The sequence below is a fragment of the Pseudophryne corroboree genome, chromosome 2, assembly GCF_028390025.1.
Source record: "Pseudophryne corroboree isolate aPseCor3 chromosome 2, aPseCor3.hap2, whole genome shotgun sequence".
NCBI lineage: Eukaryota > Metazoa > Chordata > Amphibia > Anura > Myobatrachidae > Pseudophryne > Pseudophryne corroboree.
In genome coordinates, this window is record NC_086445.1 from 594,781,252 (window position 1) to 594,796,278 (window position 15,027).

The window sequence follows — 15,027 nt, forward strand, 5'->3', positions numbered from 1 at the left end:
GCAGCGTAGGCGTGCCCGGACCGTGCGGGGGGTGTGCCACGGCGGCTGCGTGACGTCGCACACAGCCGCTGCGACCCGGACAGCGACGGGTAGTTCCTTTGCAGGTAGGGAGCTATTCGTCAAGTACAAAAGCATCACCGCTGTGCAATGCTTTTATACTTGTTCGGGAAGGTGGGGGGGGGGGGTGTAGGGCCAGACATGCGGGGCGTCCCCCCGCATGTCTGAATAACTGATCGTAGCCGTGCAAAATTTTGCACGGCTACAATCAGGTCTGAATTAGGCCCTACGACACTTTGATGTTGTTGGTTTTTTTTTGTGGAACACCACAAGTGCTTTTTGATGACCTATAGTCCCTTCACCAAAATGTCAGTTTTTGCTGAGGTTGTTACTTTTGGGTTCAATAATGACTGAGCTGAACCTCCGGTGTCCTCCCGGAGCTGGTTTTATTAGTGTATGGGTGATGTGCTTCGTTCCTATGAAACAGCAACACTTGTCTACAGGTAATAGTGACAGAGGGGCAGGTTCAGCTATGGATGAGGACCTATTATAGCCTCCCACGATGTGTCTCAGAGGGATGTTCATAGGGGGTCATTCCGAGTTGTTCGCTCGTTGCCGATTTTCGCTATACTGTGATTAGTCGCTTACTGCGCATGCGCAAGGTTCGCAGAGCGCATGCGCTTAGTTATTTTACACAAAAGTTAGGTATTTTACTCACGGCATAACGAAGCTTTTTCATCGCTGTGCTGATCGTAGTGTGATTGACAGGAAATGGGTGTTTCTGGGCGGAAACTGGCCGTTTTATGGGAGTGTGCGGAAAAACGCAGTCGTTCAAGTTGCAAAACGCAGGAGTGGCTGGAGAAACGGGAGAGTGGTTGGGCAAACGCTGGGTGTGTTTGTGACGTCAAACCAGGAACGAAAAGGACTGAGCTGGTCGCAATGACTGAGTAAGTCTGGAGCTACTCAGAAACTGCTAAGAAATTTCTATTCGCAATTCTGCTAATCTTTCGTTCGCAATTCTGCTAAGCTAAGATACACTCCCAGAGGGCGGCGGCTTAGCGTGTGCAATGCTGCTAAAAGCAGCTAGCGAGCGAACAACTCTGAATCACCCCCATTATACGGAACTTTACTCCTATTTGCACAAGCAAATGTAAGCAATGTTTTCTGTTCTTCAGAGGCTGGCAATGTGCGCAGAACTTTGAATTTACTCCATTTAAAAACCTGCATAAATTATCTGTGATGCAAGAAAAATAATTATATAAAAAAATAGAATGAGTCAGTCAGTGTCTACAAGTGCTAAGCAGTGTATCCTAATGCATGGAATTTATGCAAAATGGATGTGGCATCAAATGCAGTCCCTTTCTGTGATCCTCACCCACAGGGACTGGCACACATACAGTAAATGCTGTGCCCATGTGTGCCGCTGCAGTATACCATTAGCCACATAATGCTCATGTTCCTGGGCACTTTGTTTGGACAGCTTAGGTAGTACAGTACCTTTGGCATTCTTATAACCTTTGAATTATGAAATATGTTTCTTATTTGCTGATGTTTGTATGGTAAAGTATTTTCTGACATTTTTCATTCTGTTTTTTTATTTTTCTCCTTTTTCTCCTTCTCCTTTAATGTTATCACAGCAATACATTAATCTATTCTTGCACTTTAGGCCTTATGTTGGTTTCTGAAAAACATACAGTACATCTATGCACTGAGTGCTGACTGACCAAATTATCTCTATTTGTTTCAGCAACTGACTGGAAGGATGGGAGGAGACATGGCCGACCAGCTGACACACACACTCATCAAGGTACTCCTTCACAGTCCATACTATACCTATAGCAGGAAAAGTGAAACTTTTTATTGCCTAATATAATTCATATTTAGTTGTACAGTACTATTTCATAGCTGGTTAGGGGTCTTTGCTGTGCATGGTATATAACACAGAACTGAAATGGTACATTTTCATCCAATCATAAGTAAAGTGTAGGCACACATGGTAAATTATAACACATATTTGGATGCTTACATACTAGACAGCAGACAGATTAACGGGATCAGTATGAAATACAATCAAAATCCCGATGGTTAAAATCCAGACAACAATTGGCTGCCAGTCAAAATCCCGACAAGGTCAAAATACAGACATTTAAAATGTCGACAGGTCAAAAACTCGACACAAGTTTTTCATTGTTTTTTTTTTTAGAGATGAGCGGATTCGGTTTTACTCGGATTTACTCGGTTCTCAAAACGGCATCTTATTGGCTCACGGATGTCACGTGTTTTGGATAGCCAATCAGATGCCGTTTTGAGAACTAAGTAAATCCGAGTAAAACAGAATCCGCTCATCTCTAGTTTTTTTGTGTGTATGTTGACATGGACACCATATAGCTCGCTGCGCTCGGCACACTATTATATTCCTCCTACAGGTCCAATGGGATGGTAAAAATAAGATTTGAAACCTACCGGTAAATCTTTTTCTCCTAGTCCGTAGAAGATGCTGGGGTCTCCGTAAGGACCATGGGGTATAGATGGGCTCCGCAGGAGACATGGGCACTCTAAAGACTTTAGAATGGGTGTGCACTGGCTCCTCCCTCTATGCCCCTCCTCCAGACCTCAGTTAGAGAAACTGTGCCCAGAGGAGACTGACAGTACGAGGAAAGGATTTTTGTTAATCTAAGGGCAAGATTCAAACCAGCCCACACCATCCACACCGTACAACATGGAATATACGAACCAGTTAACAGTATGAAACAAAATAGTATCAGCCCGAGACTGAGCAAAACTGTAACATAACCCTTATATAAGCCAAAACTATATACAAGTCTTGCAGAATTTAGTCCGCACTGGGACGGGCGCCCAGCATCCTCTACGGACTAGGAGAAAAAGATTTACCGGTAGGTTTAAAATCTTATTTTCTCTTACGTCCTAGAGGATGTTGGGGACTCCGTAAGGACCATGGGGTTTATACCAAAGCTCCAGACCGGGCGGGAGAGTGCGGATGACTCTGCAGCACCGATTGAGCAAACATGAGGTCCTCCTCCGCCAAGGTATCAAACTTGTAGAATTTAGCAAATGTGTTTGAACCCGACCAAGTAGCCGCTCGGCAAAGTTGCAATGCCGAGACACCTCGGGCAGCCGCCCAAGAAGAGCCCACCTTCCTAGTGGAATGGGCCTTTACCGAATTTGGTACCGGCAATCCAGCCGTAGAATGAGCCTGCTGAATCGTGTTACAGATCCAACGGGCAATAGTCTGCTTAGAAGCAGGGGCGCCAACCTTGTTAGCTGCATACAGGACAAACAGTGCCTCTGTTTTCCTAATCCGAGCCGTCCTGGCTACATAAACTTTTAAGGCCCTGACTACATCAAGAGACTTGGAATCCTCCAAGTCCCCCGTAGCCACAGACACCACAATAGGCTGGTTCATATGAAACTATGAAACCACCTTAGGCAGAAATTGAGGACGAGTCCTCAACTCCGCTCTATCCACATGGAAAATCAGATAGGGGCTTTTGTGAGACAAAGCCGCCAATTCGGACACCCGCCTCGCAGATGCCAAGGCCAACAACATGACCACTTTCCAAGTGAGAAATTTCAACTCAACTGTTTGAAGAGGTTCAAACCAGTGTGACTTAAGGAACTGTAACACCACGTTAAGGTCCCATGGTGCCACTGGGGGCACAAAAGAAGGCTGGATGTGCAGCACTCCTTTTACAAAAGTCTGGACTTCTGGGAGAGAAGCCAATTCCTTCTGAAAGAATATAGATAGGGCCAAAATCTGTACCTTAATGGAGCCTAACTTCAGGCCCATATCCACTCCTGTCTGTAAAAAGTGGAGAAAACGGTCCAGGTGAAAATCTTCCGTAGGAACATTCTTGGCTTCACACCAAGACACATACTTCCTCCAGATACGGTGATAATGTTTCGCCGTCACCTCCTTCCTAGCCCTTATCAGATTAGGGATGACTTCCTCCGGAATACCTTTTCCAGCTAGGATTCGGTGTTCAAGCGCCATGCCGTCAAACGTAACCGCAGTAAGTCATGGAACACGCAGGGCCCCTGCTGCAACAGGTCCTCCCTGAGAGGAAGAGGCCATGGATCTTCTGTGAGCATCTCCTGAAGATCTGAATACCAGGCCCTTCGAGGCCAATCTGGAACAATGAGTATTGTCTGCACTCTTTTTCTTTTTATGATTCTCAATATTTTGGAGATGAGAGGAAGAGGAGGGAATACATATACCGACTGAAACACCCATGGTGTCACCAGGGCGTCTACCACTACTGCCTTAGGGTCCCTTGACCTGGCACAATACCTCCGAAGCTTCTTGTTGAGGCGTGACGCCATCATGTCTCTTTGAGGAAGTCCCCAAAGACTGGTTATCTCTGCAAAAACTTCTTGATGAAGTCCCCACTCTCCTGGATGGAGATCGTGTCTGCTGAGGAAGTCTGCTTCCCAGTTGTCCACTCCCGGAATGAAGACTGCTGACAGAGCGCTTACGTGATTTTCCGCCCAGCGCAGAATCCGTGTGGCTTCCGCCATTGCCACTCTGCTCTTTGTCCCGCCTTGGCGGTTTACATGAGCCACGGCTGTGACGTTGTCTGATTGAATCAGAACCGGTAGGTCGCGAAGAAGATTCTCCGCTTGTCGTAGGCCGTTGTATATGGCCCTTAATTCCAGTATGTTGATGTGTAGACAAGCCTCCTGGCTTGACCATGTACCCTGAAAATTTCTTCCTTGTGTGACTGCTCCCCATCCTCGAAGGCTCGCGTCCGTGGTCACCGGTACCCAGTCTTGAATGCCGAACCTGCGTCCCTCTAGAAGATGAGCACTCTGCAGCCACCACAGGAGAGACACCCTGGCCCTGGGGGACAGGCTTATTTTCTGATGAATTTGGAGATGGGACCCGGACCACTTGTCCAGAAGGTCCCACTGTAATGTCCTTGCATGAAACCTGCCGAATGGGATGGCCTTGTAGGTTGCCACCATTTTTCCCAGTACTCGAGTGCATTGATGGACTGACACTCTTTTCGGTTTAAGCAGGTCTCTGACCATGTTCTGGAGTTCCTGGGCTTTTTCCATCGGGAGAAAAACCCTCTTTTGTTCCGTGTCCAGAATCATGCCTAAGAAAGATAGCTGAGTCGTTGGAACCAACTGTGACTTTGGTAGATTTAGAATCCAGCCATGTTGCTGCAGCACTCTCAGGGAGAGTGACACGCTTTTCAGCAACTGATCTCTCAATCTCGCTTTTATCAGGAGATCGTCCAATTACGGGATAATTGTGACTCCCTGTGTGCGCAGGAGCACCATCATTTTCGCCATTACCTTGGTGAAAATCCTCGGGGCCGTGGAAAGCCCAAACAGCAACGTCTGAAACTGGTAATGACAGTCCTGTACAGCGAATCTCAGGTACGCCTGATGAGGGGGATATATGGGAACATGAAGGTATGCATCCTTTATGTCTAGTGACACCATAAAATCCCCCCCTTCCAGGCTGGAGATAACTGCCCGGAGCGATTCCATCTTGAATTTTAACTTAACTTTTTCAAGTACAGGTTTAGGGATTTTAAATTTAGAATGGGTCTGACCAAGCCATCCGGTTTCGGGACCACAAATAGGGTTGAATAGTATCCCTTCCCCTGTTGAACTAGGGGAACCTCGACAACCACTTGTTGTTGACACAGTTTTTGAATTGCAGCTAAAACTATCTCCCTTTCTGGGGGAGAAGCTGGTAAAGCCGATTTGAAAAACCGGCGAGGAGGCACGTCTTCGAATTCCAGCTTGTAGCCTTGGGATACAATTTCCATTGCCCAAGGATCCACGTCTGACTGAACCCAGACGTGGCTGAAGAGTAGAAGACGTGCCCCCACCGGGGCGGACTCCCTCAGAGGAGCCCCAGCGTCATGCGGTGGATTTGGTAGAAGCCGGGGAGGACTTCTGCTCCTGGGAACTAGCCGTAGCAGGCATTCTTTTCCCTCTACGCTTACCTCTGGCGAGGAAGGAAGAGTCCCGACCTCTTTTAGACTTATGCGACCGAAAGGACTGCATCTGATATTGTGGTGTTTTCTTTTGCTGTGGGGGAACATAAGGTAAAAAAGTAGATTTACCCGCGGTAGCTGTGGAAACCAGGTCCGCGAGACCTTCCTCAAATAAAACCTCACCCTTGTAAGGCAAAACTTCCATATGCCTCTTTGAGTCGGCATCGCCCGTCCATTGGCGGGTCCACAGGGCTCGCCTAGCAGAAATCGTCATGGCGTTGGCTCTCGAACCTAGCAGCCCAACGTCTCTCTGAGCGTCTCCCATATATAAGACTGCGTCTCTAATGTGAGCTAAGGTCAATAAAATGGTATCCCTATCTAGGGTATAAATGTCAGCTGACAAGGTATCTACCCAAGCTGCTACAGTGCTACAAACCCAAGCCGACGCTATTGCCGGTCTGAGCAAGGCACTTGTATGTGTATAAATTGATTTTAAGGTAGTCTCCTGTTTGCGATCAGCAGGATCCTTGAGGGCTGCCGTGTCCGGGGATGGTAGCGCCACCTTTTTGGACAAGCGCGTTAATGCCTTGTCCACCCTGGGTGAGGATTCCCACTGTAACCTGTCCTGTGCCGGGAAAGGATACGCCATAAGAATTCTCTTGGGAATCTGCAGTTTCTTGTCTGGGGTTTCCCAAGCTTTTTCAAATAACTCATTTAGCTCATGAGATGGGGGAAACGTTACCTCAGGTTTCTTTTCCTTAAACATGCATACCCTCGTGTCAGGGACAGAGAGGTCATCTGTGATATGCAAAACATCTTTTATTGCAATAATCATATAATGAATACTTTTGGCCACCCTTGGGTGTAACCTCGCATCATCGTAGTCGACACTGGAGTCAGAATCCGTGTCGGTATCAGTGTCTGCTACTTGGGACAGTGGACGTTTCTGAGACCCAGAAGGGCCCTGTGACACAGTCAAAGCCATGGATTGACTCCCTGTGTTATCCCTGGACTCTGCTTTGTCCAATCTCTTATGTAATAAAGACACATTTGCATTTAAAACATTCCACATATCCAACCAATCAGGTGTCGGCGTTGCCGACGGAGACACCACAATCATCTGCTCCACCTCCTCCCTAGATGAGCCTTCCGCTTCAGACTTGCCGACACACACGTACCGACACCCCCACACACTCAGGGATATATCTATATGGAGACAGTCCCCCAATAAGGTCCTTTGGAGAGACAGAGAGAGTATGCCAGCACACACCCAGCGCCAACTGACACTGGAATAAAATCCCAGCTAGTAAGCGCTTTTATAGAAATATATATACAATTACACTCACTGCGCCAATTAATGTGCCCCCCCCCCTCTGTTTTGCCCTCTGTAACCGTGTTCAGCAGGGGAGAGTCCGGGGAGCCAGCTTCTCTGCAGTGTGCTGTGGAGAAAATGGCGCTGGTTAGTGCTGGAGGATCAAGCCCCGCCCGCTCAGCGGCGGGCTTTGGTCCCGCTAAAATTATTTATACTGGCGTTTTTTTTTTAATATACCGCCTCCGCAGTATATAATCCATATGCCAGTGTCCCTTGAGGTTTATATTGCTGCCCAGGGCGCCCCCCCCTGCGCCCTGCACCCTTACAGTGCCCGCTGTGTGTGTATGTGTGGGAGCAACGGCGCGCAGCGGTAATGCTGCGCGTTACCTCAGTGAAGATCTGAAGTCTTCTGCCGCCTTTGAAGTCTTCTTTTCTTCTCAATACTCACCCGGCTTCTATCTTCCGGCTCTGTGAGGAGGACGGCGGCGCGGCTTCGGGACGAATGGCGATGGTGAGACCTGCGTTCCGACCCTCTGGAGCTAATGGTGTCCAGTAGCCTAAGAAGCAAAGCCTATCATTTAAGTAGGTCTGCTTCTCTCCCCTCAGTCCCACGATGCAGGGAGCCTGTTGCCAGCAGTGCTACCTGAAAATAAAAAACCTAACAAAAAGTATTTTTCAGAGAAACTCAGTAGAGCTCCCCTGCAGTGCACCCAGTCTCCTCTGGGCACAGGATCTAACTGAGGTCTGGAGGAGGGGCATAGAAGGAGGAGCCAGGGCACACACATTCTAAAGTCTTTAGAGTGCCCATGTCTCCTGCGGAGCCCGTCTATACCCCATGGTCCTTACGGAGTCCCCAGCATCCTCTAGGACGTAAGAGAAATATGAACAAGTCGGTTTCAGTAAAAAAATCCTGAAAAACTCATGTCGACTTTTTAAATGTCGGTATTGTGACCTTGGGCCAGATGTACTAAGCCTGAAAAGTGATAAATATCACAGTGATAAAGTACCAGCCAATCGGCTCCTAACTGTCATTTTTCAAACACAGCCTGTAACATGGCAGTTAGGAGCCGATTGGCTGGTGCTTTATCACAGTGATATTTATCACTTTTCAGGCTTAGTACATCTCCCCCCTTGTCTGTATTTTAAATGTTGTTTTTTTCGACCATGTCGGGATTTTGACCTTGTCGGGATTTTGACCGTCAGTCTTTGGTTGTTGGGATTTTGATTGTAGGTAAATTGACAGTATCCCAGATTAACATATTGTAGCAAATTAGCTGTTGATTAAAATATAGGTGTAATGTGAGAACCATCTGATAACAGTATCTGTAGAAAGTCCTTTCACTGCTGTTTGGCAGAGAGCAAAACCCCAAGCTAAACAAAGATGGCACTGCCCTTACTTACTGCCAGACAACAGATCAGGGTATAATATTTTTTTATATTACCCCTCTATCTTCTGCTGTGCTTTGAGTTGCCTATCAATACAATAGCAATAATGTAGTAACTGGATAAATGCATAACACAAAGAGCATTATTTTTGTGCTGAATGCACCTGTTTGGGTACCAGCTGCATATGTACAGTAGGTGTTTGTGACTGTCTCATTCTACTTTGTATCCACATGCTTAACATGAATGTTTGCAAAATTAGGGGTCCATTGTGCAACTCTGCATGCCAGCAAATGTAATCACATCTCTTCTACGTATTGCGTACTGTCACTTTTACACCAACCCGTGAATTACATATGTCCTGTTTGTAATAAAATACAGCTTGTTGGAGTCTAACTTAAGTCTTAAATAAGTAATGAAAGTACATGGGTTTTGTACCTATCTTTATGTCACATGTCCCATTTATACACTTGTTTTTATGACATTGACACTTGTGCGACTAGAACGATTCTTTCCCATATGACTGTAGGAGTCCTTTTGAAATACAGTACTTGCCAACGACTAATTTCCAGCACCTCAGTCTATGTAAAATTGCTATTGTTTTGCGTGGAAATGCTTATTCTTTACCTAGCACTTTAAATAAGCAATCGTTCTTCTCTTTTGAGTATCTCATCTCGTAGCATAAATCTTATTTTTGCATTTGGGCTCACTAATAATGGCAGTATTTCTGGTAGCCGACATATAGTAAGTAGCTCCCGCATTCAGCCCAGCTCTTCTTGTTGAAAGCAAAATGTAATTGTCCTGCAGAAAAAAAACAACTTGTTGTGCTACTCTGTGCTTGTATGTAGAAACCATGACATCATTAATAAATAAAAGGGGATTTGTCCAGAAACAGTGTCATTACTGCAGAAATATGCTGCTGTTAGTGTATGTGTTCAGCAATTGTTAAATCTGTGTAAAATCATCAACTAGCGCAATGTTTCTGGTGTTTATCAAAAACACAGAAACACACCATATTAGATGATTTGCAGGAAAACGTACCATAAATTTGAAACAACTGACAGAGGCCAGAATGCAGTGAAGTCAAAGTTCAGTGGCCGTGCGAGATGCCGGACTAATTCAGACTTTTTTTTAAAGGGGCATTCATATACAAGAGCATACCCTCCAACTGTACCTTTTTGGCAGGTACAGTACCTTTTTTTTTTTTTTTATGGTCTGTACCGATTTTTGGCTCTCCAAACTTCCATTGAAAGTATAGAAAAAGGGGTGTGGCCACGACCCCTTTACCCCCGTGGCCACGCCCCCTTTCCTGATTTGTACCAATTTTTATGTTTAAAATGTTGGAGGGTATGCAAGAATAAACCATGCCTTGTACATGATTGCCCCTTTAAAAAAATGTCCGATTTCGGCGGCATCCCACATGGCCACCGAACTCGGACTTTATTACACCCTGGCCATAGTCTCTCCTGAGGTACACCAGAACTTTCACTCTGCAGCTTCATAGAACATAGATATCCCTTTACCTTAATGTATGGTTCTAGATGATGGAATTCTTTCTGTGTTTAACAAAAAACTTTTCATTGCTAAAGTGGGTAGGTTGGGATGTTGGCTTGTGGCAGGGACGTGCGGTGAGCTAAATGGCTCAGGAGGCACTATCTAGCACCAGAGCCAGATTTACATGCAATATATGAGCCAAAGGGTACCTCTGGGCATTATACATAGGTGCAGCAGTATAAACTCCTGGAAATTTGGTGATTTTTGATCTGAGATGTGCAGAAAAGATAAGCTCACCTGCCATAGACTTTTACTCCAGAGTTTTGGCTATGAAAATGATTAGATTCATGCAAAGAAGATATTTCAAACATATTATTTGTATTTTTCATATACTTTATACAGTCAAAACTCTGACACAAACATTAGTATGACAGGAAAGGCTCTGCCTCACCTCACCGCACGTCACTGGCTTGTGGCATATGGATACCAATCAAGTATTCTCTTTGATGTGTGTTTTGTGACTACAGTGCACAAATGGCTGTTTTCAGTTTTATAATAGGAAGGTGGTTCAATAAGTAAGGTAACAAGACCTCTCACATGTGTAATGTTCTCTATTTCATTCTGATTTCCTGCCAGACCACTGCTTCCCCTCACGGCCATTACACTGTGTCTCATATCAGTCATACTGTCCCAACATCATCTGTAAAATGGCGGGTTTAACGGACCCATGGTAAAACATTGAGGTGCTTAGTGTGATCAGATTTCTGCATTTAAAGGACACATCAGCAGCTGAAACTCGCCAGCTTGTTGAGGTGTACGGGGATGACGTCATGTCACGGAAACAGGTTTGGTGCACTGCCTTTGATAACGGCAAGATGATCCAGCCGGCCACCACAGACAGTGTACCAAACCAGTTTCCATGACATGACGTTATCACCATACACTTCAACAAGCTGGCGATGATCTTCAGCTGCTGATGTGCCCTTTAGATGCAGAAATCTGATCACACTACGCACCTCAAAATGACAATACTAACCTTTTTTAAAGCATGTGGGATGTATCTACAAGTAAAGTCTGCCACTGCTGCTGCCAATCTCCGTGCTGTAAAAGAGATGCCGCAGAGTCCTAGTCAGAAATCAATGCCGACAAGCATCGCTGGAGAGCATGCAATCTACAACATTTTATAACCCCCCCTTAATTTAGAATTGCCAACCCCAGTATTTGTTTTGGGTCCATGCAGCTTTACTTTCTCTATTGTATTGAAGCATTATCCACTGCATCTGACAGCTGATTCTAACGTCTCTTTTCCAACAGGCCAGGCAGCTCGTGGCAGAGAACAATCGTAGATACTGCACTTTCTACCAAGTGTTACAATAACAGCTCTCCCCTTTTCATGTTATTAAATGTGGCAGGCAAAGGTCTAAATGGGAGGTTGCTTGTAAAAGCAGCAGCAATCTGTAGACCTCAATAGTGCAAGATCAGGTTCTGTAACTATTCCCAATAGTTTTGCTGGAGTATCATTTTATATATCTGATTACTGGGATCCGGTCTCTAGGTCGACAGGTCAAAGGGTCGACATGAGTTTTTCACGATTTTGTTCTTTTTTTTGAACCTTTTCATACTTAACGATCCATGTGGACTGCGATTGGAATGGTAATCCGTGGGACACGTTGCACTAATTGGGCTTCCTGGTCACTACGAAGAAAACTGCACCAAAAAAACAAACTCATGTTGACTTTTTGACCTGTCGACCTAGACCCTGTCGACCTAAAGACCCTGTCGACCTAGTTACTGTCGACCAATAGTGGTCGACCTAGACACTGTGGACCTAGTTACTATCTACCTTCCATACCACACCCCTGATTACTGTAGCCTTTTTTTGCTGGCACTACTCTTAGAATCAGTAATCTTTAAATATAAAACTGGTCACTGTCTGGATAGGAACCAGTATACTGTATACATTGTGCCTTGTGCAAACAGTAATGCACAAATCACCATGTACTGTAATAATGCACTAGATGACATGGGGTGAGTTGTAGGAACAGGTGTTATGTATATTTTCGGATACTGCGCATGTTACGTGCTGCAGTTCCTGCTTCCCTGCATGTAAGACTGCATCCTTGTCATCATCTGCACCACTATACCTAGATAGGATGCCAATCTGGTTTTGCAAGTTCTGATATGAATGGTCAGTGGCACTGATTGTACCAACAACTGCAGCTGTCAGTACATACACATACACAGCTAAAGCCACTGTTATATTTTGTTATTATAAAATAAGGCATGAGATCAGTCCAGGTTTACTGTATGTGAGACTGGGAGAAAAAGAATAAGAAAAGGGTTCCTTCCCCATTTCCATCCAGAACACAACAATATTAATTATAAATGTGAATGTAAGAACATTCATAAGGCAGTTACTTTTAGTATTTTAATAAATGCACTTTTTTAAAGTTTTTTTTAAGACAAAATAACTATATTACAACGTTTACTGTTTATTACTGTGTAATATACAATCAGCCTGCATTATAACTGGCTTGTAAGCCATGTTTCTGCCCAGACTTTAAGCAGAGAAATGCTGCCCCTTGGCCCAGGGTTATCAACATTCTGGCTGCCCCTTCCGGGAGAGGGCAGCAAACTTGGCGCTGCAGGGAGCGTGGCATTCGCAGTCGTGTCATTGTGGCCATGCCCCCGCTAAACAGTGCTGCTATTACAGGCATTGTACAGCAGGTAGTGGGACTACGATGACGCGATTCAGCAAAAATCACATCATTGGGTCCCCTCGTACCAGCCACTTGGGAGGGAGGGTAGCGCCGCTGCCGGAGACTTGCCGACCTTTCCGAGGGGGCATGAGTGGCACACAATATCCGGGAGCGTAGGCAAGTATGCCTTGGCTATAAGACTTCACATGATACGTATGGCTGGCAGACAGAGAAGCAGTCCCCTGTGATCAGATGGTCTCTTCTAAGACTTTGTGATACCTTCAAGTACAGAATAGGTCACCTAGTGTTTGTGTATCCCCCCAGTATAAATTATATTTCCTCCTTGGTTAGTCTGCCTTTCCATAATTTGTGGTTGTTTGTTCATAAAGTTTAAATGTGCAGCAAAACATATCAACATAATTGCTTAGTTCTAAACAGGGGCGTAGCCAGAATTTTGTGGGCCCCATAGCAATGTTTTGAAGGCACCCCTGTTGCAATGTTTCTAGAGAGACCTAGTGCCCTAGTTTAGTGTATGCCCCATAGTAGTGCCCTAGTTTATTGTATGCCCCATACAGGGGTGGATCCAGAAGAAAATGAAAGGGGGGGGGCACCATGATAGGGGAACGGTAATAGTTATATTTACATGCACCTAAGGCACGCGTGCTCCCAGATAAGGGGAGTAGTATCACAGGGGGCATGGTCTCACAGAATACACCATCAGGTAATGATTGGCTGTAGGAGTGCATCCTGGTTTATTGCCAATGTTTCACCCTGATGAAAAGGCTGATTGGGCCTTGAAATGTTGGTCACCTGTTGTATTAGTTATGGGAGCCTGGAAGGTACCCAAGCACAATATAATTACAGGTTGAGTATCCCATATCCAAATATTCCGAAATACGGAATATTCCGAAATACGGACTTTTTTGAGTGAGACTGAGATAGTGAAACCTTTGTTTTTTGATGGCTCAATGTACACAAGCTTTGTTTAATACACAAAGTTATTAAAAATATTGTATTAAATGACCTTCAGGTTGTGTGTATAAGGTGTATATGAAACATAAATGAATTGTGTGAATGTACACACATTTGTTTAATGCACAAAGTTATAAAAAATATTGGCTAAAATGACCTTCATGCTGTGTGTATAAGGTGTATATGAAACATAAATGCATTCTGTGCTTAGATTTAGGTCCCATCACCATAATATCTCATTATGGTATGCAATTATTCCAAAATACAGAAAAATCCCATATCCAAAATACCTCTGGTCCCAAGCATTTTGGATAAGGGATACTCAACCTGTATTAAAGTTTTTAGTTGGTGGTGGCAGGTGCAGCATACCTTGTTTTGGGCACTGCACTGAGACTCAGACTGCAGGACACAAACTGCCCATCTTTGATTAGCAGAAGCAGCCAGATGGATTTCCAACAAGCAGCATAAGACATCTGCAGGACAGCCCTGTCACAATCACACAGGCCGCCTTCTCAAAGCTGAGGCTGAGTGTGACTGCACCTAGCATGGTGGTAAAGGAAGTGGAGGAGGAAGCGCTGGGATTATTGTGCGGTGTAGTGAGGGCTGATGAAGCCTTCTGCGCCGTCATAAGTAACAGTCTTACTCGATGATGGCATTTGAACTAGAGATGAGCGGGTTCGGTTTCTCTGAATCCGAACCCGCACGAACTTCATGTTTTTTTTCACGGGTCCGAGCGACTCGGATCTTCCCGCCTTGCTCGGTTAACCCGAGCGCGCCCGAACGTCATCATGACGCTGTCGGATTCTCGCGAGACTCGGATTCTATATAAGGAGCCGCGCGTCGCCGCCATTTTCACACGTGCATTGAGATTGATAGGGAGAGGACGTGGCTGGCGTCCTCTCCATTTAGATTAGGAGAGAGAGAGAGAGATTGACCTGAGGCTGATACTGTAGAAGAGAGTGCAGAGTTTAGTGACTGACCACAGTGACCACCAGCAGTGCAGTTGTTTTATTTAATATATCCGTTCTCTGCCTGAAAAAAACGGTACACACAGTGACTCAGTCACATACCATATCTGTGTGCACTGCTCAGCCCAGTGTGCTGCATGCCTGCATCATCTATGTATATATTATATATCTGACTGTGCTCAGCTCACACAGCTTATAATTGTGGGGGAGACTGGGGAGCACTGCAGTGC

At 45.3% G+C, this 15,027-nt stretch overlaps 1 protein-coding gene across 3 annotated transcripts in view; it reads left to right on the forward strand.

Moving 5' to 3' along the window:
* SCMH1 (Scm polycomb group protein homolog 1) overlaps positions 1–15,027 on the forward strand; it is a 157,763-nt gene that overhangs the window by 23,334 nt on the left and 119,402 nt on the right. For all 3 annotated transcript variants that reach the window (XM_063954624.1, XM_063954620.1, XM_063954625.1), the window contains one exon: positions 1,745–1,804. In XM_063954624.1, the coding sequence (XP_063810694.1) occupies positions 1,745–1,804 (60 nt within the window). The remainder of the gene's footprint in view (positions 1–1,744; positions 1,805–15,027) is intronic.